The sequence below is a fragment of the Haliaeetus albicilla genome, chromosome 3, assembly GCF_947461875.1.
Source record: "Haliaeetus albicilla chromosome 3, bHalAlb1.1, whole genome shotgun sequence".
Classification (NCBI taxonomy): Eukaryota; Metazoa; Chordata; class Aves; order Accipitriformes; family Accipitridae; genus Haliaeetus; species Haliaeetus albicilla.
In genome coordinates, this window is record NC_091485.1 from 25497998 (window position 1) to 25520703 (window position 22706).

The 22706-nt window shown below is 37.4% G+C and overlaps 1 protein-coding gene and 1 long non-coding RNA gene across 8 annotated transcripts in view; one reads left to right on the top strand and one right to left on the bottom strand.

Moving 5' to 3' along the window:
* Positions 1-22706, top strand: part of MIB1 (MIB E3 ubiquitin protein ligase 1) — an 80656-nt gene that overhangs the window by 41658 nt on the left and 16292 nt on the right. For 4 of the 5 annotated variants that reach the window (XM_069779140.1, XM_069779142.1, XM_069779143.1 and 1 more), the window contains exons 13-16: positions 15150-15282; positions 15666-15752; positions 18496-18657; positions 22464-22645. In XM_069779140.1, coding sequence (XP_069635241.1) covers positions 15150-15282; positions 15666-15752; positions 18496-18657; positions 22464-22645 — 564 coding nt within the window. The remainder of the gene's footprint in view (positions 1-15149; positions 15283-15665; positions 15753-18495; positions 18658-22463; positions 22646-22706) is intronic. The other variant, XM_069779141.1, reaches the window with a different exon arrangement.
* On the bottom strand, positions 787-7764 carry LOC138684724 (uncharacterized). 3 transcript variants are annotated; one of them, XR_011323979.1, is made up of 4 exons: positions 7208-7761; positions 6915-7108; positions 5369-5608; positions 787-1768 (listed from the first exon to the last, which is right to left on the bottom strand). It is a non-coding gene; the product is annotated as an uncharacterized lncRNA (long non-coding RNA). The 3 variants fall into 3 exon arrangements; XR_011323978.1 differs by lacking the exon at positions 787-1768 and adding an exon at positions 1797-3827; XR_011323977.1 differs by lacking the exon at positions 787-1768 and having other exon boundaries at positions 5347-5608; positions 7208-7764.

A 22706-nucleotide genomic window follows, 5' to 3' on the forward strand; every position in this document is an offset into this window, starting at 1 on the left:
AAAAAAAAACCAAAAAAAACCCACACAAAACCAAAACACAACAACACACAAACTGTGCTGAGGAGAACATTTGGAGGTTTTTAATTTTTCAGATGAAAATGAATGCTTATATTCTATTTTAAACATTTGACTATTAGATAAATATTATAAGAAAGAAAGCATTTATGTCAAATAGCTTAGATATTTCTCAGCACTTAATCTTCCATGACAGTTTGGCAGTGTTTTCCAGAAGTCAAGGTAAAGTGTGTTTTGGAGACCATCCTATTATTAGTGGATTATTTCTCCTTTTAATAATTTGCTCCTGTTCATACCTTGTGAATTGGTATAGAAACAGAACTTTTGGTTTTCACGCTAATGTGTAATGTTGAAATACAGATTGGATGCTACTCATTTATGTTGTAGGTAGCTTTAAACTCGTGCATGGGAGAAGGAGCTGAAAAGAAATTTGAAATGAAGTGTGGGGAAGTTCAGATTTTGTTTAATACATGGGTTTTTGTTCATGATTTTTAACTGAGGCAGTCATATTAAAAGTGCATTTATTTTGGACTTTTTTCAAAGTACTGTGAACCTCAAAGCTTAGCAGACTTTGCCTTTTCAGTGTTAATGAGATTTTTCAGACAGAAAAAAGGAGAGTAAAATTTGAAAATATTGTACAGATTGGTTATTTTTTTCCATGTTATCAACTCTTGGTTGTTTTGATCTATTCGCATACCTGTGACTTCAGATTTTTGAGCTGAAGACATGACTGAAGTGTAGGCGTATTTTATATCCGTTGCCCCAGTTAGTTTTAGATTTGCATTGTATCTTGTGAAGAAAGCTTTATTCACACTGTAGCTAGCATCTTAAATAGAGGCTGCTTTTAGAGCTGACCTGACTCTGCCCGTGCTTACGACTAGTTCTTCAGAGCAATAAATTCTGCTGGACTTTAAATAAAAAAATTAAAATAGTCAGGTAAGATGCAGATTTCATATCTTGCTGTCCAATAGCAAGGAATAAGTCATCTTTGTGTTCATAAACTAGCAAGTAGGAGGTTGTGGTTTAAAATGGAATTATATTTTTTCCCCATGCTTGTCTTATTTAGTAGATCTCCTTGTTTTTAGACTTGCAGATGGTTTGAGCTGGTTGGCAGTGGAATTTTTAACTGTTTTTAGTGATGTATTTGAGAGATGGGGTTTCTCACCTGTACTTAGTGTTAATGAGTGTTTCAGGGACTTTTCTGTTATATTGCCATGGAGGTCCTCACAGAGACAAGTTGTGAGGTAATCAAAGAGTTGTACAATTATTTTTTAAGACAGTAAGAGGATTTTTTGCTTTCAGATTTGCAGTTCCCACAGTAAGTGTAGGTTGAAGCTTAGTTGAAGCTGAACGCAAAAAAAGCATGCTCCTAAAACCCCTTATTAAAGTATTATGTCAGAAAATGCTTTGAAAGAAGACTTTTGTTCAAGTTGATTTGGAGAAAGAATATAATCTCCATGAGCAGACCTATAATTAGATGGCAGATCAGCCTGTAGCTGTTGAGGTCAGTGACAAATTTATTATCTTTAAATAGTAAATAATATGCCAGCATGTGCAGGATGGCAAATACAGTTCCTTCCCTGTGGAGTTTCCTCCCTTGTGCAATTAAAAAAAAAGGGGGGGGGGGGATGGTGGGGCGGCACAGAAAGAAAGGTGCCCCGAAAGCAAACTTACCCTCCGTTGCCAATACTGTTCATGATAGCTTCCTTTTGATCAGGTTTTTTTGGTCAGTTCTGTTACAAAGGGCAACATACTTGAGGAGAAATACAAGAGACAATAAATCATTGGAAAATGTGTTTATTTCACTGTTTACCTGTTGTCTTTATAAATGTTGTAAGAGATCAGTTTTCACTGAATGTGGACAGAATGTTGAATACCAGTAGCTGTTTGTTTACAAATAAAACCTTGAAATTTTGAAATGCAGAATTTGCTACACTCCTTGTTACCTTCCATCTTTAAGGTGCCTAGAATAGTTGAACTCAACTGTAGAGAGGACTGCGTAATTACTCTGAGCAGACTTCATGTCCAGTTTTAAAAATAGGAGAAATCCTGTAGTGATCAATGCATAGCTACAGCTGGTTGAAGGGGACCAAATCCATTGAAGAGGTGATTTGGTTCCATTTTACCAGCTTTAGCAAAGCATTGGAGTGCAGGAAGGTTATAATTCAGTAATGCATTTTTAAGTACGTGAACAGTTCAAAAAAACATGCGGCTTTCTTCTGTGTTACATGTTTTGTTTCTAGTCAATGCAAATTTAAATTCCTTCACTAATTTGGAGACGGCAGAATGGAAAGCTGTATACCAGCAAGGCCTGTACAGTATCCAGGTTTGTTCCTTTCTCGAGTATTTCCTCGAGGATCTTTGGATGAGTCTCAAATCAAATTATAATTATCAGTTTTAACTTTTTTCTGTCTGTAATAATGAAATTCTAGAGTAGTGACCAGAAACTGTAGTCTTACAACTTCTACTCATGTAGAGCTCCCTTGCCTCTTCATGTTAAACTTTACTGGGGAAGAAGGTTTCGGTTTCCCCTCACCCTCCCCCCATTCATTTTTTGGCAGTTTCCCTTTTGCAGCTGCTGTAATGCTGTAGTTGGTTAGCACAAGTATAAATGTCAAGTGCTTTCAATTCCATTACTGTATCTCTGGTTAGTATTAACTTTTTAGGAATGATTATATAATATAGCAGGATAGATTATTTTTTTTAACCCTGATAATATATGTAAAAATGTTTAATGCCAGAAAAATACAGCTTTATCTGGGGTTGCATCTGATTTCTTTGAAATTAAGCCCTTTAATACATTTGTGCGTGCTCACATAGCTTTTTTTTTTTTTATGTTGTATGCTGAATTCTTTTTGAGCTTTGACTGCAGTGGGAAGTAGGGGGCAACCTTAGTTCAAGCCATTCACTAGTAATGAGTATGTCAAGTATAGTCTACATCTGTTTGTTGCGTAGTCTGATGCTGGTGAGAAGATTTATGTAAATACATTCCCAACACTATGTATCCTAATAGAAACATAGCAGGTGTGTCACTTGGACTTAAGCATTAAGATGGCTATAAAATTAGTTTCTATTTTTACCAGTTATACAGGAACTGTTTTACAGATACAGCTGCTCAAGTGTGCTTTTGGATGGCAATACAGTTTCATGTACTGGCCATATCGGGACAAAAAACGGCCGTGGAAAAAAAGCCGTGTAGCATTTGATAATGTCAGCATCTGTTATCCCTGTCAGTCACACAGTTGAAATGTTTGAGTTACAACTGTGTCAGCAGATGCCCAAAGTTCAACGTGTGCTCAGTTAAAATTGAACAGCTGATCTAAGTGATGGATGTGACATTTTGGAGTGACTGGATATGTATTCTTAGAGATATGCTAACATGAACTAGCAGGAAGCAATGTCAACATATAATTTTAACTTTTGTATCACTCTGAACTGTCACTTTGTTTCGGAATAGCGTTGCAATGTTATACAAAGAAGGCAAGAAAGAACACAACATGACGAATTGCTACCAAAAACCTTTCAAAATAAATTTAAGCTGTTAAAAAGTTGGTCTCATTATATAGTGGAAGCCAAATCAATTGGTGGTGAGGACAGGAACTCTTCAGGAAAAGAAGTAAATGCTTAGCATTTAACCCCTCTGTAAAGCTGTTGATAATACCAAATTGCTTCTATGAGCATGATCAAGTTCAGTAGTATTGCTCCATTTAGAAAAGCTACTACAATTTGATTTGTTTCCCACTGTAAACCAGGTTTCAATTTAGATGTTAAGAGACTGTAGTTTTCATGCCAAAATATCTTCTCAGAAGGAGCTTTTAAAAAAAAAATTAATATTTTACTTAAGAAAATGGTTCTGATAAGATAATGTTTCTTGTATATATGTTGTTCTGTAGTTTCAGGTAATAAAAATAGCAGGCTATGTAGAGTATTAAATACTTGAGAGTTATATGAGTATTTAAAAATAAGATTCTCTATCTAAAAATTGTGCATTGCCTTTTTTATTTTTCTTGTTTTTTTTTATTTTTCTTGGTTTTTTTCTCCCCGACATTTTAGTAAGCACAGGGGTACAGTTAGAATCTTTAACCTAGGCCAAATGTGCCTACTTATTCTGGACGTATCCTATTTAATAACTGCCTTTAGAAGGCTGCTGTCATGAATAGGAATGGCTGGATTGATGAGCCAGGAGGTCTTTACTCATATCTTTCCTTGTTCCTGAATTTGATGTTGAGTGTCTTTACTTAGGGATGGTATGTGCTGGTATATTTTAATTAATACCACTTTTAGAACTTGAAATTGTTGCAGGACTATTTCTTATGTAGTTCTTACAATTTTCTGGGTGCTAGAGAGTCATATTTTCATGGCCAATTTTCTTAAATTTGTATTTAAAAGAAATTCAGCTTATTTGAAAATGGTATTTAAGATAACTTACCTTTTAGGTTGTAGTTGTCATTTGTGTTTTCATTTAGGAATCTGTCAATAGCTTTAATCTGCTGACCAGCAATTGTGGCCTAGAAATCTCTGTATTGTCACTTTCTGTGCATAAACCTGACAATGCACTTTGTGTCGAAGAGCTCAGTGAGCGTAATAAGTGCTGATTTGGAGAAAATTCTAACTTAAGTCTCATATATTAAATTGCAGAAGTTATCATACTCAATTATTTTGGCTATCTGTTTCTCTAAATCATAGCCTTAACTTCTGAGCTGTTTCTACTTGTGTCTTAGTTGCAATGGCTTGTTTTTAATGAGATATGTTTAGATAATCAGGCTTTTAAGATTAGTTTAGGATCTATTAAGTGAGGAGTACTGATAATGATAAATTTTGCAGCTATGCTGCAATCTTAATTGGTTCATTTCCAGCCTTGTTTTGAATTCTTTGTTTACAGCTAATGTTCTGTTTATCAGCTGTGAACAATTCTTCCTACCCACTGTTATAGTCACTTAATTTAATGTTTTGTGATTTGTTACTAACAAGTATGAGTTATTTTGGCAATACCAGCTGACCCTTAGCAAGCTAATTTGTCACATGAATGTCATTCAAACAAGAGGGAAACCTGTTTCTTCCAACAGCTGTTTAGTTTCCTCTTACTGGTCGTTCCGTGCCTGCCAAAAATACATACTTCTTTACATTCCATAGCATTGTATGTTCATATGGGTACATAAAGAAGTATGTACTCTGAGCAGGTACACAGAGTTGCTCGACTACCTGTCAGATGAACCTGAAAAGTATTTTGCTGCTTTCCCTTGCTGTCATTAGGTAAAACTCAGGCTGACAATTCTTGGGAAGAACAATGTTATGATTAACTGATGGTAGAAAATAAAACTTACTCTGAACTGAACTTTGCAAAGCAATTTACCTGCACAGGGGCTTAAGGCCGGTTATAGTTCATTGTTCTGGGATGGCATGGACTTTAGAAGTGCTTTTCCAGTTTTTTGCAGCTTCTTGCTGTTCATTCTGAGTGACCACGTTTGAGTGGAGAGTTGAATCGCTGGTAGCTTTGCAATGTGTTTTCTTGGAATTTGTAGTTGTATTCCACTGTAAAAACTTCAGCTTCCTCCCAGGTCGTCTAGCTGGTGTACAGTTTGCATCTAGTGTCCTGAAGGGAAGTATAGACTCATCTAATACGGTAGTTATAAACTTATTTTCCTACCCTCCCCAGTCACACTTCCATGCTTTCGGCATCCCATCCCGTATTTTGCAAACTCTTTGCAGGTTTATACTTATTTCCGCTGTAGTTCAGAGTAGTTTGAAAAAAACCAAACAACCCATAATAACAGCACATGCCACTGGTGATCCTGCTTATCATAAAGATGATGACATTGAATTAAGAAAACAACCTCTAACTGCTGTGACGGGATTTGGATTGTTAGGCCAAAGGTCACATGTGAAAGCTAATATCTATTCAATGTTTCTGCAAGCACCTTTTTTTTTTTTTTTTAAATTGCCACTCACCTGCTTGAGCCAAAATCTTGTCCACACTTGAAATATTTGAGTCAACTGAAAAAAAAACACCAAAACCCACCCAAAAGTCCTCAAAGAAACATACCCCAAGTTTAACCCTGTTTCATCAGACTCTGCGCCTTGGTTTGGAATGGTAGTTAAATCTTTGATGTACATTACAGGTTTGACTTCTAAGGGGCTGTCAGATACAGCTTATGGTTGCTTAATTTGTATTTCAGGAGCTGATTGGGGTTACAGTAAAGAGTAAGCTTTGTCTTTACAGCATTAGAAGGTAAATTTGAAATAAGTTTAACAATTAGTAAATGTAATAGTCATAAGGAAAGCTGAGAGCAGAGGAAGTAAGAATTTCTGCAGCTCATGACAAAAACCTAGTGCAGCTGACAGAGAGCAAATCAGAGTGTAGCAGTAGCTAGCACAGTACTACAAGGAGAAACAGCAATGCAGCATTAGAATCACAGCAGTCACATTCTAGTTTTTAAGTAGGTTGTTTTCATGTACATCTGAGATAAAGCACCTTGAAAATTTTGCTTAGATCTACTTGAGAACTCAGCATTGCACTACCACACTGTTTATTAGATTTTCTTTTTAAAGTTGGTCATTTTTGTAGTTGTGCATAGGAAGATAAGAATATATTTCACTGAAATGAACAACCAGTTAATGGCATTGCAATTTTTGAGTTTATCTTCTTTAAAAAGAATTCTGCCTACCAAGCACGTTGGGGTTTTTTGGCTATGAAATTTGGATTAACGTTGTTTTCTTTCAGCCTGCTCTTTACACTACAAATGCTTGATACTTTAACACACTCAAAATTAAGCTGTTCCCAGAGTAGAGGGATTAACATAACAATAAAAAAACATTTTAGTAAATAAGATATACATGCAGAAAGTCATAGGCATCCTTTAAACGTGCAGAATAATGCAGGTCTCCTGATGTTCTATTACCTGTAAGCTTAGTATCATGCAGCATTTGCAGTTGGCAGAGAGGTAATGACCTAGAGACACATCAGCAGCAGCCATCTCATCCTGAGTGCTCTCTCACTCTATTCGCTGAATCAGCTCTTCATTACATGGGAGGGGGAGGCAAGGGGGGGTGAATGTCGGTGCATACAGTACCTCACCACCTTAAATAGATAAAACTTAAAAGAAAAAAAAAAGCATGAAGACGGGTGCCTAATTGGCACCTGCTGCCTTTCTTGGAATGCTAAAATATGGATGATGTTGTATAGAAATTATACCTTATGTCTGCTGGACTGAGAGTTAAGACTCCAAGGATAGATGCTAGGAAGCCAAGGGAAGGTGAACTTAGCCCACTGTCAGATGAAAATAATCACAGGCAAAAAGAAAAATAAAAACCCAACAAAAAACCAAAACCAAGCCTCCAAAAGTTGGAGTCGCTTCCAAAAAAAAAAAAAAAGGCACAAAAAAAGCGCGATCGTCTCCCCCCACCCCCGGCAAATATTGGTTTCTTCTAGTTCCTTAGATATTGCACTGCATCTTTTCTTGCTTGAGGTTATGTTTCCAGGCTTAACTGTAGGCAGGTCTGTGTTGAAGCTACTTTCCATCTTCAGAGGTCAAGTCTGCTAGCGAGGTCAGGGCTCCCACACGCACACTACAGAAGACACTAACCGTATTTCCCACTTAGAGGGCACGAGCAAAACTGTTACGGCTTTATAGGCAGCTAAGCATTTGAAACATGCACTCCCAGGCAAACAGGCTCTCTTGTGCCTCTCTCTTCCCTGACCATATTTAGTCAACCATTGCAAAAAATAGTCTCTCAGCTGTCGATTGTCGATCCGGCAGCGGAGGGAGCCTCTATCCGGCTCTCTGCCGATTGATTGTGCAGCCTGCACTTCCACCGCCGCTCAGCCATTTGTCCCCAGGTTTTTTTAGCACTGCCAAATAAAGTGCTCTCTCGTGTTTCCAGTTAGATTTCCCAGGTTTTCACTGAGCTTGCGCTCCTAGTAAACCCTGATGAGGTTGTCACTATACTTAGAAACGAGGTGGGGGGGCGGGGACGGAGGAAGGGGGGGGGGGGGAATAAAAAAAAAAAAGAGGAAAAAAAAGAAAAAGGCAGCCCTGCTAGTAGCAAGGCAAGGACTTCGCACAGATACAGAACAATTAATACCTTGCACTGCCGTCGCAGGTTGTGTAACCTGGCTTCTTGATCGCTGAAAAATGCTATGAGTGACAACACGCTGTTTAACCTGAGGTCTAAGCAGCCTTGCATATGTCCAGTTTTAAGCTTTCACCTGCAAAGTGTGCTGTTGTTATTTATAAATAAAAAATTGGTGTTGATTTGTGGCCCCACGTCGCCATATTCAAATCAAGTTAGAAATTATTTGAAAAACAGATACCTTTGCTTTAATCAGTAAATTCATATAATCCCTTATTGTTATGTTTAATAATTCCATAGTATTTTGTTCATAATGCTTAGCTATAAAATTACTTTTAAAAAAATAAATGCATGTGTAAATTAGGTGCTACCATTCTTTGAAAAAACTCAAATGTTTTAGGAGAAAAGAATAAAAAGATAAATTAAGTGAACAGCTCAGTCCAGTAATCTGACTTTCATGTGCACAAAACTGGCCTATAACAAGACCAATAGTTACACATTCAAAATATGAAAAAGGGATTTTCTTATTCATAGGGAGGATATGCAATGTTTTCTTCAGAAAAGAATACAGTAAGTGAAATTTAGCCATTTAAATACAACACTCAGGAGTGAAAAAGCTGAAAATCTCTCAATCTAAAATTAAACAAACTTATTAAACGAAAATGTCATCTCAATGAATATTTATGTAATTAGTAGCTACTAACATGTTAAAGTTCGGTACTGTAAGGTAGAATGTGAACTGCAAAGTCCTGAATGGACCGCTATCTTGGATTTATACTTTCCTTGCTTCCCCTTTTTGTGTTGACTTTGTTCTGTGCTTGGTAGCTGCTTACCCCATAACTTCTGTTGCAGTGTAGCTTTCTGGTAAAAGTCACATTTATCATTTCTCTTTCTTCAATTTCATAATCATACACTGGAGACAAAATTGTTGTGCAAGATCTAGGCTAATACAGAATACATTTTTGTGAAATCCATGTAAATTTATATACCTCATTGTTTCTTTAGTTTCATATGTATTGAAATCAGTTTTTCAAATACCAAGAGATACTTGAAAATCTGAGAGACAAAAAGAAGGAAACAGACTGTCTACTTAAACTTCTGCCAGCTGAGCCATCAGTCAGATATGAAATGTTAAATGCTAATTCTGAGATACAGTGTGCTCAGTAATACCAGTCTAAGGTACTAGTCTATTCTTTGTTACTTGTTACTGAGGGATACTTCCTTCTTCGTTCTTCCAGTGTAACTCCCTGTACTGCACAGCGAGTGTGGCATGAAGCAGATCGGGAACTGATTTGGCTTGAAGTTGTGTGCTGACGTCCACTTAAGATCGTATCGTTGCCAAAAATAGCACTGTCCTGCTCCTGTGTTACTTCTTGCACTACGTTGGTACAAATATTTCTTTGGCTTCACAGTGAGCAGGCTCAGAGTACTATTCTGTATGAGAAATAATCCAACAAAAAGGGGTAACTTTTTAGATGCTGTGTTTGGACCACTTTGGGGGGGTGGGTAGTCGAGCAGAGGTGGTAGTCAGAGGACAAGAATGGGATTAGTAAAAAGTAGTCTTGCTTCTATTGCGTTGTAAAATGCATATCCAACTACGTAGCCTTGAAAGAAAACTTTGCAATGGAAACTGTCTTTAGATCTGATCTGTTCCTTCAACTGTTTGAGGATGTAACAGGAAACGGGTGAACAGGTTTAGCTGAGCTGGGGTGGGAGTAAGTGGACAAGAAGGGGGTGTTGGGGGGGAATACTTCAAGCCAGGATTGCTGTAAAATATTTTCTGTTATAAAACCATGTCACACTGAGACAGTGGAAAGCTGACCTGCGGGAGGAGAATGGCAGGAGAGTAGAGAAACTTGCAGTAGAAAGTGCACTGAATCATTACAACCCCCAGAGATATGTTTCCTGATAAGTTTATGCTGGTCTAAGACTTGCTTCTGGAAAGGGCAGTCTGCCCTCCCTGCAACTTTAGCTTCATCATTTCCTTACTCCTGTCACTTCCAGTGATTGTGAAGTTGCAGGGTAAGTTGGATTATCTCATTGATCTGTCTGAAAGCAAACTTGCCAAATCAAGAGTCTGGCAGGTTGCTTCACTCCCTAGAGACGGTGATGTGTGTGTAGAGCCAACATAATGCAGGAATTAAAGTGCAGGGAAAAGTGGAATTGTGTCTTTCAGTAGCTATTTAAAGTTAAATGTGCTTATGCTTATTTGGGAAGTAGCCTCTCTATTTTTTGTTCTTTAAAAAACCCAAACAAACCCCAAAAGGCCAAACAAATAAAACCACCCCACCACCATCTTGCAAACCCTCAATCTTCTCCTTTTAAATCATTCTGCAGTCAAATTGCAGTTGGTAGCAGATAATCTTCCCTAGGTTTTCTTGATATATCTTTTTAAACAGGGTGGAAGGATGCCTTTGCAGTTAAGAATGCTAGATTGGGAGTCTTTTCTATACAACAAAGTGGTAGTTTCATTTTGCTACAAGTACTTTTATCTTGTAGATTTTTCAGATAAATCCATTATTGTATGCAGCATTCTCAGGTAATGCTGATGAGCATCTGGAAAAATACTGAGGAAAATACTGCATAAGGAAAGAGATTTTATCTGTAGGTTGATAATGAATAATATACCATATGTTAAAACTTTTGGTCATAACAATGATTTTTTTTATTTGGTATATCTAACGTTGTAACTGGTGTTGAAACAACTGCTCTATGTGGCTAAAAATGAATTAGTGTATTGTTCAGATCTGTGATGCATTTTATGTTGCAAATATAAAATTCATGCTGTTGAATTTGCATTCTGCTATTATTTATAATTTAAATACATCATATATATGTTAAGCCATGGCTCCAGACTCTCTAAAGACCTGAATTTAAAAAAACAAACAACAACAACAAAAACCACAACAAAAAATCTCATGTGGCAAGGTCAAATTAAAGGTGCATTCAACAGCATTTGGAGTTATTATTCTACATCTCAAATGTAATGCAGTATAAATGGGTGTTCCTTCTAACAAATCACTTCTAACTATTAGAGCTAGGACTGTCTTTTATGGGGACAAAAGAAGTGAATTATGGTGGGCTTTATAAGTCACTGTACCCGCAACAGCTGAGCCTGGGAAAGCAACAGATACCTTGAACTCAGCCCCCTAATACTCACATGTGCTTTCTCATTACCTTTTATACTAAGCAGGTGTTAGCTCATATGAAAGAAGAACTAGTTTCCTCACCCCCTTCAAAGCTTCACAGACAACTTCCTCAAAAATTTTCACTGAAGCTTTTCTTTTGTCATCCCATCTAGAAAATTTCGGAACTTGCAAAAGATCATCCAACTGAAAAAGGCCCAAAATCTTTATCAGCTACCTGCTAATCTGAAAATACAGCAGACCAACAAATGCCAATTTTTTTTTTTTTCATTAGTAATGCTTTAGTAATGATCTTTAAATAGCACAGTGATGATAATTTCAGTGTTTTCATAAGGCTTTTAAGCATCTTAACTATAATCTTTGAAGCTACTCAATTACCCATGTAATCTGTACAGTTGAATACACTGAAGATGATAGTCTGAAGAGCTTTCTTCAACTGATTTCATGCTCATGGTTACCATTAGATTTGCTGATTTCTTAATCTTTTCAATACAATTACAGAGAAAGTAGTCCGTGGTCTGTTTTAATGTATACAAGATGAAAAAAGCAAGTTTTCAGGACCACATCTGTGTTGTGGTCCTGAAAATGAAGTGGTACAACTCAGCGGCTTCTTTAATACTTTGTGTGGAAAAGTGAATCAAGAATTACTGTGTAATTGGCATGCAATATTAATCCACTAATATGACTTTTTATGATACAATGCATGCTTGTTCCAGTGAGTACTGTTCTGAATGGTAGCCACTTAGCTGTCAAAATTTTGGCAGCAGCTCTAGAAAGTCCTGCAGAATAGAATAGCTGTAGGAAGGAAGGCTGCAGTGTGAAGGAACAGGATCTTGTGCATTGAAAGAAACTACCTCCCAGCTAATGAGAAGGAAAATGTAGCCACTGAGCATCATAAAAGAATTTGCCATTTGTAGCATATTAATATATTGCAGAATTTTAAGGTGTCACGTCCATAAAACCATCCTTCCATCCTGCTGTCCAATAATTTAGCACAGTCTGGGAGAGAGAGAGAGAGAGAGAGAGAGATGCAGTCTCTGCTTGCATAAGCAGAACCAACTGAGGAATAGTTACTGGCCCTCTGATGCTTTGCTGTGAAAAATAAGATAAAAATCTATTACATATCGAAGCTGTTTGGGGTTTTTTTGTTGGTCCTTCTGTTTTTTAAGTGGGACCAATGCATTTCAAAAGAATCCAAAAATGTAGCAGGTATCTCATTTGTATGAAAGCAAGATACCCCCAGATATTTTACAGTTGAACTTCAGATTAAAATTTTCCTGGTATTTGACATCAAACTAAACAGGGAAAGGTTTGAAAGAGGATCTGGTAAGGCTAGCGCTCTTGCAAATATTAGGATGAGTGAATTTTTTCATAGCATACAAAATATTAAGTCAATTTCTTTCAAAGATGAGAGGTATTAAAAAAATGCTCCTGAGGCATGCTCTGTATCAGCTCAGCTTTCTGAAGAGCTGATGGTGGCGTGCCCAGGTACAGTCCAGTTATGACACGAACCACAATGCTCCAGACTTGCTCCCTTTCTAAGGCAGCTAGAAACAGTTCTGACATTGTGAACCAGAGACATATTTATATCCTTGGTTTGAAAATACATTGTTTCACTACAAAAATAAATTCTGTTTATCAATGCAACTAATATTTGTTTATTTCATCACATTTCATAAAGCTTTGGTAACTTGTGTTTTACTAAATTATGTTGTTAAATTTTGGAAACTCCTGCGTAAGTGAATCTCTCAAAGAATTAATGTTGGTGTTTTGGTTGGGTGTTTTTCCCCAAATATTCTAATCTTTTTTCGTAGCATGACAGAGCTGTAGAAGGCGTTATGAATAGAAGCTGAGCAATGGTTCACAATGAGCAATGTACAATCTGTTAAGTGTTGTTGTCTTATTTTGCTGTGTTTATAAATGATTTGGACTGTGAGGAAGTGAGAAGCTTAGTCCTGCCAGGAAAACAAAACATCCCAAGAGGCTGAGAATGGTTTCTTATTTATTTGCTTACCTCAAGAAAGCTGTGATTATGATGGAGTCTAAAAAGACCAAGGTAACCAACAGACTGCAGAATGCATTCAGTTCCTGGCCAAGTGCTTATGTCCACTCTCTGGAGGACAAACCTCCAGAGCAGCCTGGCTGCGGATGCTCCACGTAGCAGTTGGTCGTGGGTGTCCTGTGGGCCTCTGTGATCCTGCTGCTTGAAGATGCAGTTCCTGTGTTGTGGCTCCTTCACCTTCAGACACTCTGAATCTGGGGAAAAAAGTGACTATTACACTGCAACTGCCAGGATGGTATATTAAGTGTGAAACTTGAGAATTTATGTTGTGTACTCAGTGCAGTAGCAGGAGAACATGGAGATGCTTAAGAAGTCAGAGTCTGTTAGGAGAGCATCCAAGAGGTGTTTAGGAAGGAGTGCACTGTCTTACTGGTACAGTTATCTACCTCATGGACTCTTACTTCAGCTTTTCAGGAGGGCTCGTTGGAGTGAGCTGTTCCCAGAACCACAGCTTTTTGGTTTGCTTGTTTTATGGGAAACTTATTGGCTTACTCTAAAAGAGAGCTTAGGAGTGAATAACACTTACACAGTGTGGATGTTCAAGGTAACAGATTATTGGAATGAATTAGGAGCTTGACAACACAATCATCTTATTGCTATCTGTTGAGAATATTTTTAAGTAAAAGCCGAGAGGCTCATTTTATGAGGATATTTCTGAGGCTTATTGAGATCCCACATTTTCAGTATCAGCTGGCTAATGAAGAACTGTTTAATTCAGTCATAGTATTTGCCTTGCAAGGCGTTCTGTGACTGAGTGGTTCCACTTGCGTTAGCTAATATTACTTGGATATTAAAGTTTTGAGTTTTGTGAAGAAGCTCTGTTTCTCCTGTAAATATCATGTTGCTTCAACAGAAGGGAAAGATCAGATGATAGAAGAGGTTTCCTGGCACAAGATTGTAGGAGTTTCTGGTTTTCTGTTTGTCTCTGAGGAACTGTTGTAAGGGAGCTGCATGTGCTCTTTATAAAGATACAACAATAAAGGAATTAAGTTTGGTTACTTACCTATTCCAAAAGCTAAGTGAAGACATATGAACTTAAGAAAAGTGTATTTCTGAGAGAATACAAGATTGAGCAATTTGTTTATCTAGCATTGTGTTATTAGTATCCTTAACACTGCAGTCTTTGGACTTCATGGATTTTAGTCTGCTTTAATACTCTAGTAATCGGGTTGCTTTTCCCCACCCTTGAATTTGAGGTGTAAGATAATAAATCCCTTTCCTTTGGTAGGCATCTTGGTAAGCACATACAGAAGTATGGTGGAGTATTAGACACTGGTATGGTATGTGATACTCAGCCATTATCTGTTATGAAAATATTCCACTAATACTCACTTTACAGTTTCAGCATTTATTTTGTCTGTGGCTAAGAGGTCTTACTCCAGTTTTATCTCAGAAACTGAAAGTCTTAACTGTTACAGCCCATGGCACCAGTTTACAAAGTGGTGATTTTAAAGAAATCTAATGTGGTGGAACTTGGTCATTAAATAGTTAAGGATGCTATAAGGATTTTGAGGGAGAACATGTCTGTCTGTGTTTCAGAATTTGCATGAATACTTTCTTTTAAGGTAATTTTTACTGCTAGATAACATTCTTTGAAAAAATCTGATTCCCACACTCTGTTTTGGGTGTTGTATAGTTTATTTGTATGCTTTAACTAGAAGGAACCAAACATGAAATTATTATGCTTTGGAACTGTTGGTATAGCTTTTCACCCACTTTCTCTTTTTGAAAAATACTAATGTTATTTTTAGCTACTACTACTTTGTAGTTCTGAGAAGGAATATTGTTTTACTGTGTCCTCTTGTCATTCAACAAACACATAGGTGCATTTATGCATCTCTGCGTGTTTATTTCAGTGCAATGCGTGTATTGTTGTCCAAGTTACCACGACCATGGATTGTTGATGAGAAAAAAGATGATGGTTACACTGCCTTGCATCTGGCAGCTCTCAATAATCATGTGGAAGTGGCTGAACTTTTGGTGCATCAGGTAGGACACTCTTCTTGGGAGGATTTAAATGTCACACTTCAGTTAACCATCTGATGTGAAAATAGTTTGCTTCTTTATGCCTGCAATCGCAATGCAGGAGCAGTGGAGCAGGGAAGGACACGTGGTGAGTTCCAAAGGTCAAACTTGCCTTTGAGATCATTACAATGGCTTAATGGTGCAGAGGGACTGAAAAATTTGATACCTAGTTTGATTCAACAGATCAACATCTGTACAGTGAATAATTAAAGTATTTAATCACTTCTGCTCTCAAATTTCCAAACTAGGAATCATATTCAGGGTTGTATTCAGTGCCCTAATGGTCTGCCTTGCCTGCAGATGAGTTGCTGGGATGATAACACTCTAATGCTTTGAATGTCTTTCAGGGCAATGCTAACCTGGATATCCAGAATGTTAACCAGCAAACTGCGCTGCACCTTGCCGTTGAACGACAGCATACACAAATTGTTAGGGTAAGTATCTTATTTGCAATAAACCATATGGTCAATGGTACTTGACTCAAGCTAATTGTAGCTGTTAAGACATGAGTACTTCATAAACATTTAAAAAATGATTTAACAACATGTAGCCACTGAATGTTTGTATGATTAATTTTAAACAATTCAGAAACATGCCAACTTGCACAGAAGGTCAGTCAGCAATATGAAGGATGCTTCCGGAATGCTAAATTTTTGTACATGTGCATTATGGTTTCCACTATGTGGTTGCCAGTTCCAGCATCCCTCCTTGTTGAGTAAGGGAGAATGTGTTCCTCTGTTACTTGAGTGAGTCTTGTCCTGTAACAGGGCCTTCAAATAGCATTTTCGATGCCTCTTGCTGTATGAGTAATTATTCTTGCTCATAGCTTTTGCAACTTGTAGCCAAGTAAAATATCTTTTTAGGAGTTTAACTACTTTACAGTCTTCTGAGTGTGTAACTTCCCCTGTTCTTAGCTTTCAATTTAATTTAACAAAACTTTCTTGCTGGCACAGGAAACGGGAGTCTGGCACGGCTTGCCCATTCTGGCCTGTGTGCACTGTCCATATGGGACCTATGTGACTTGGTGTTTGGATTGCTAGCGTGGGTTGTTGAGGCTCAGAGAGCACTCACTGCTGTAGAGGACGTTCCCTATTAGTGAATACACCAACGTGGACTTTGCCTTCTGCGTAAATTTGTTTAATTTGTCTTTGTAGGGTGAGAGTCATCTTATATTAAAAACTGTCTTTTATTCAGGCCTACAGAGAACCGTCCCTCCTATGCAGACCTGTATCTGCGGTTCTGTTTAGCGTTATTTTGCTGTAAGGTTTCTCCATCTCCAAGGGCTGATGGATGTGATCCCATTACAGTGAAACATGTGATACGGCCCTATATCTGGAACTGCTTGCTACCAAAAGAATGGTTTCCTAGAGTCAGTGTCACTTGCATCCTGCAAGCTATTTGGCAGCTATATTTGGTGAGCTCTTGTGCCCTTCTGGAACTGACACAGTACCTGGAAATACAATACTAAGGTAGCAGATGAGCAGGAAGGTAGGCATGTAGAAGAACTAGTATGTATATTGGGCTGATGTGCTTATATCTGAGAATGTTTAAGTGAATGACCCTGTAGAGTATCCATACTTCAGAGTTGGATTAACTTTGAGAAGTCCTAAAATAACTCATGCAGCCATGAAAAGAACATGTTGGCTCCAAATTTCAAAAATAATTCCTATTGGGTACCTTCCAGGGCTGGGTTGTACCCTCAGGCATCTGTGGAGTAGTGGTCAAAGGTAGCAGGTTCTTTTAAAAGCCCTGCTGCCATGACAAAGAGTGGTGGTTTGTGGTGTTTTGGTTTTTTTTTTTTAATTTTTCTTTTTTTTAAACTTCTGCAAAGGTTTTGAATTTCCACGGTAGTCAAGGATTCCAGGTTGCTCTGAAAATAGTTCTCTTACAGATTTTCTTCCAGGAGAAACTCTTAAGCAGTAAATAGCTAGTGGCAGACACAAGATGTGAATATGAGAAAGAAAAATTGGGCCAGAATAAGTCCATTTAGAAAGTGTAGGAAGTTGGGGGGAGACTGTTGCAACTATTAGCTGGTTTTCTTTGTTTCATTTGTGGAAGAAAAGATTGGGGAGAATGGTAAGCTGCAGCCAATTACAAGCAGTTATTTCCTTGAAAATTAAGTTCTGAATTCCTTTTAATCTATTTTCCTTTTAGCCTTTTCTAGAGTCTGAGATTCTTTGGTTCCGAGAGGCTGAGATCCTTGCAAGCATTGCAAGTTCTGAAGAGGAAGATCCCCCTTCAAGCATTCCTGTTTCTAGGCTATGCCTTTTGTCTCTGCTGCTAATACAAATTTTGCAGCGTAGCAAAAGCTCAAAACTAAAGTTAAAACCTCAGCTGCTATCTACAGGTTTCTGAATAGCAACAGTGACAGGGTTTAATTTTTAGGGGCAATTGTTATTTGTCAGCATGTGTTGATTTTTCTTTAACAGCATATCTAAGGAAGTTCTGGTATATTGAATTGTGGGAGGGCTGTACACAAAGGCAACATGAATAAGAGGGCCTCTGCAGCCTTATGCTTGCTTTCATGTCATGTGACCTGGAACACGTGTCTAAAATTAGCCTTAAAGACAAGTCTTACAGTTCAGTGCTTTCCAAAGTGTTCTGAGATAGTATTTAATAGTGTCATTGGTTTTTATGTCTTCTGCTGAATAAGGGTAAACCTATGAACATGCTTAAGTACTTTGCTAATGGGAGGATACTGTAAATTAAGTTGTAAAGTGTAACATGGTGTGTAAGTGCTGATTTTTGATGTCATTGAAACCTAATAGTAAAGAATACATATGTATCTGAAGTATTGCACACTTGTTCTGTTTCTGATACATTGCTGTAATATGTTACATTGTTTGTTTGTAGGCTGTCTTGTTAGAATTAAAAGGTTTTGGACAATAGAAAGAATCCTCTAAAATAACATCTCTTGTAGCACTCCCTCAGAGCACAGGCAAGTAAGTGTTAGGCTTCTGCTGAAATAAACTTGATATTTAAAAGAGATAAATGCTTCAGTTGAGGGCTGAGCTCCAAGTATTGGAAAATAAATAAATTCAACTGTGAATTGTAGCAAGATAAAAGAATAACCCTTTTGGACCTCCTAGAGCATCCTAAACCATAGTTTCCTGAAATTAGTTTTAGAAGGAATAAATAGCTTTTTTTGAGTTGTTAAATTCAGTTCTCTCTTTTCAGCTCTTAGTCCGTGCAGGTGCTAAGCTGGATATTCAGGATAAAGATGGGGATACTCCCCTGCATGAAGCTCTGAGACACCACACCCTGTCACAGCTCCGCCAACTCCAAGACATGCAAGATGTGGGCAAGGTAGATACTGCTTGGGAGCCATCAAAGAACACAGTAAATAAAATGCATTTATTTATTCCCTTTTTTTCCTGCACGTTTGTCTCTTTATTTGTCTAGTTTGTCTAGTTCTGTACTGTTCAAATGGTTTTTGGCAGCATAAGTTTACGTAGACATTCTGCATTAAACTGCAGTGTAGGCAGAAATCATATTGTTGTATGTGGCTTTTCACATGTAGTCATTATCTTTGTTAAAGAAAAATAGGGTTATTTAGTTCAAAATATTTCTACAGATCTATCTTCCATAGTGAACATATATGGCTGCCAAAAAATGAAAAGTAGCTTTTTAGGAAAGAGAAATAAACAGTATTACAGTACAGAATAAGACTAAAATTGTTTTATGTGATGCAACATCTTGCATGTCTTTGTAGCTTTAATTGTTTAGCTGCTTCTATAACCTTCTGAAAGTTACCCTGCTAGTATTAGGCATTCTTAATCTTTGTATGTTTATTGTTTATCTTTCTGACAGAGTTCATTTCAGAAATTGTGCTGTAGTAAGGAAATAGTCAAAGAAACTCCAGGTAATAAAGGTCAAAATGTTTTATTGAAAAAAAGGAACTCTCACACACAAAAAGCTGTGTTAACCCCATATGCAAAGCTGAAGTTTATAGTTTTGCTGGTAGGCAAAGGAGAAATAAAATTCTGGAGTGATTGGGATTGAGAAAAACAAACAATATTTTTTTCTTTAAATATTGAAGATGTACAATGCCACAGTGGATCAGATTTCCTGAATCATTAGTTACTAGTGTCATAGTATTTTTTCTAATTTTAACTGTGTGTGGTAAGATTTTTGCATTTCATTCAAAAAAAACCCCCACCAATTTTATTAAAAAGCCTTTGTTCAAAACAGTAATTCCACTGTACAGCAAATGTTTTTCAGACTGCTTACTTAATCCCACTGAAATACACTAGAATAAACTTTGAAAAGAGATTTAAAATATGACTGATGTATGTAAGAAAATGCTTGTGTCCCTTTAAGTGAGAGGAGGAAAGCAATTACAGTTCAGTTGCTTCCATGATCTGAAATGGACTCTCTGAGAAGTGGCCAGAATACTTTGTATGCATGTATTTAATTGTGAAACGAATGAACGGGAGATAAATACTTTTCCTCTGATTGAGCATTTCATAAATAGGTTTCTCTGTTGCCCATCTTATTAGTGACATCCACAATGAAACTAGAGTTGTTGTGTTTTGAGTTTTTTTAACACAAGTAGTGTTTTTTTTCCTACCACCTTCCTAAATTTTAGTTTGGGGGGATTTTGTTTTGAAGAATTAAGTTTTTCTTCTAGTTTCATTTGAGATGTATCCTTGGTTTAAAAAAAAAAAAATTACACTTTTGGTTTACTTCTATTAAAATAATAATAATTTTTAAAAAGGTGGGGGGGAGGACACCACAACAAACAAACAAACAAACAAAAAAATCCCTGCATGATTGTACCTCTGATCACCTAAAAATGTTTTAATGTTTAAAAAAAATTGTGATCAACCAGTACCTTCTATATTAGCTTACTGTTGGTCATTTTTTTTCACTTTGTTTAGCTGCAGAGAAAGTTTTTGCCTAACTAACAAATTTGGGAGGTTTAAGTGGTGTGGAGAAGATATGTGCCCTCAGAGAAGAGGTGAAAACTTGCTTATTTTAATTTTATGTGGCAGCAGCATGAGATGTGGCTGAAATGTAAAAGATGGAGTAAAGCCTGACTAGAATATACCTGAAGACTCTTTAAGATGATGAGCAGATCAAACTACCTTGAGAATGTTTTGTGGAAAATAGATTTTCTTGAATAATTCTGATGACTGTTCCAGGCAGAGGAGCCAGTCTTGGCGTAGTGTATATCCACACCAAGTGAAGCAAATGATCTGTGTTTGATTTTCCTCATGGAGACAAATAGCTGTTTCATTCAGGAGCAACGTAGGGCCCATAAGGTGTAAGTGTGGATGGCAAGAGAACTCTTGTCCCAGCAAACCAGAAAGGACTACAGCAAATGTCTATTCTGCCAACCTTGGAGCAAATCAGCTTTCACTAGGCATTGTCCTGCCTTGGCTGGATTACTGTCATGGTCCAAGGTACCTGGACTGAAGCTAAATAAAATCTCTGTTTCACTTCAGCCAATGCTGTAATTGAGGTGCAGAAAAACAGTCTGAATTTATAAACAAAAATGTTCTGTGATCTGGACATCGCAGAAAAATTTCTCTCCATAACTTACTAGTTTTCCTGGTATGAAGTCTTTCAAGCTATACTGTTCTTACCTGATCACAGGGAAGAACGCAGGAACATGAGTATCTGTGAATTCATGAAGTGACCTTCAAGAGTCTTGTAGCACCTCAGTAATACTTACTGATGTGAGAACTCCTAACTAGAAAAAAAAAACTTATAGACTGAGGCTTAAAAAAAATGATTCCCTAGGAAACTGGGTGGCTGTATGATAAGGATAATCTTGCAGTTATCAAGGCAGGGTAAAGACTTCTAATACATACTTCATGTGCTGCAAGACATGGACCCAAACCAAGCCTTTTTCTTCACAAGTCATCTCTGAGGGATGGGGGAAATAACTAGAGGGATTTTGAAAACTGTTTTCTTCATAGTTCAGACTTCAAGATACGCAGCCCTTAGGGCTTCAGTGACAGGTATCTGGTATTTTAAATTCATTCCTATAAGCTGTTGTGTCTAAAATAGCACATCTAGTTCTTTAAATACTAAATGGTTGTTAATCCAGCCAAAATTTCTTAATTTTTAGGGGTGATACTTGACACCCAGCTTTTAGAAGACCAGCTACAGGGATAGATTGTACAAACTGCAAGTGGCATAGAAAGATGTACATCAGTCAAGTTGGACACTTAATTAATGGGAAAAAGGTGCATACAAAATCCTGCCTCTATCCTACTGTCAAAACCTTTATAATTCTGGAATTCAGCACTTAAAACTCCTTGAATTGGAGCTGTCCCAGCTGTGCCAAAGTGGTTCCTTTGAATATAGTCTAGTATAGTTGGCTGAGGGATTCTTAGTGGTGCCAGCAGTTTCATGTTATATGTAGACTGCATTATACTTCCACATTTTATCTGATCAAGCTTTAATACAAAAAAAGATGTTGGGAGCAGGCCCAGAATGCTCCAGAGTAAGTGAATCCTCTCCTTGCTGGGCTACAGTTGAGAGCCTTCTCTCTTCATTTTTCTAGTTGGCCCTGTGAATCATGCATAATAGTTATGCTAATACAGAAATAGAGTAATAGTTGTAAAAGGGCAAAGGAGAATTATATGATTAGGATGGGAGGACAGGTATGTGAGTTTAAATCCCTCCAGGCTGAGAAGGCAACTGAAATCAAGTCTTTCTTGGGCAGGTACTTTACTCACTAGACTAAAAGTAAGTGTGTATTCGTTTCTCTGCCTGACTATGTTTTCAGTCCCAGCGTGGTGGTGGTAGCATTTTGTCTGAACTCAGCAATTTCAGTGTACTTCGAGTGTATTCTGAATATACCCACTGGGACTTTGCCCTTTACAGTGCTTATATAGAAGGACAGCCACTTCACAAGTGAGTATAGGTGTGCAGGAGATCGAATGCTTCAATAGCTGAACTATTCCTTGCTGAATTTTAGTTCCTTAAAGGAAAGTTGAGTATAGCTGACTCAAAATTAAGCAACCATGTGATTGTTTTGATTTTTAGTTCTAGAGACGCTTCCTTCAGCTTACAGATTTATACATATGTGTGTGTATGTGCATGTGCACATGTCAAGTAGTTTTCCTTTAGCCAGACTATTCCTAACTGTTTAGAGAGTCTCTCAAGTTGCTTATGTATTTGTTTTCTTTCAGTTAATAATGGGACTTGGCACTCAGGGAGCAGAGAAGAAGAGTGCAGCATCTATTGCCTGCTTCCTGGCAGCCAACGGAGCTGACCTCAGCATTCGTAATAAGAAGGGTCAGTCTCCTCTCGATCTCTGCCCTGATCCTAGTCTCTGCAAAGCATTGGCTAAATGTCACAAAGAAAAAGTCAGGTTTGTATATTCATAAAATATGCAGTTTCCAAATCTCTGCTTTCTATAGATTAACTAATGT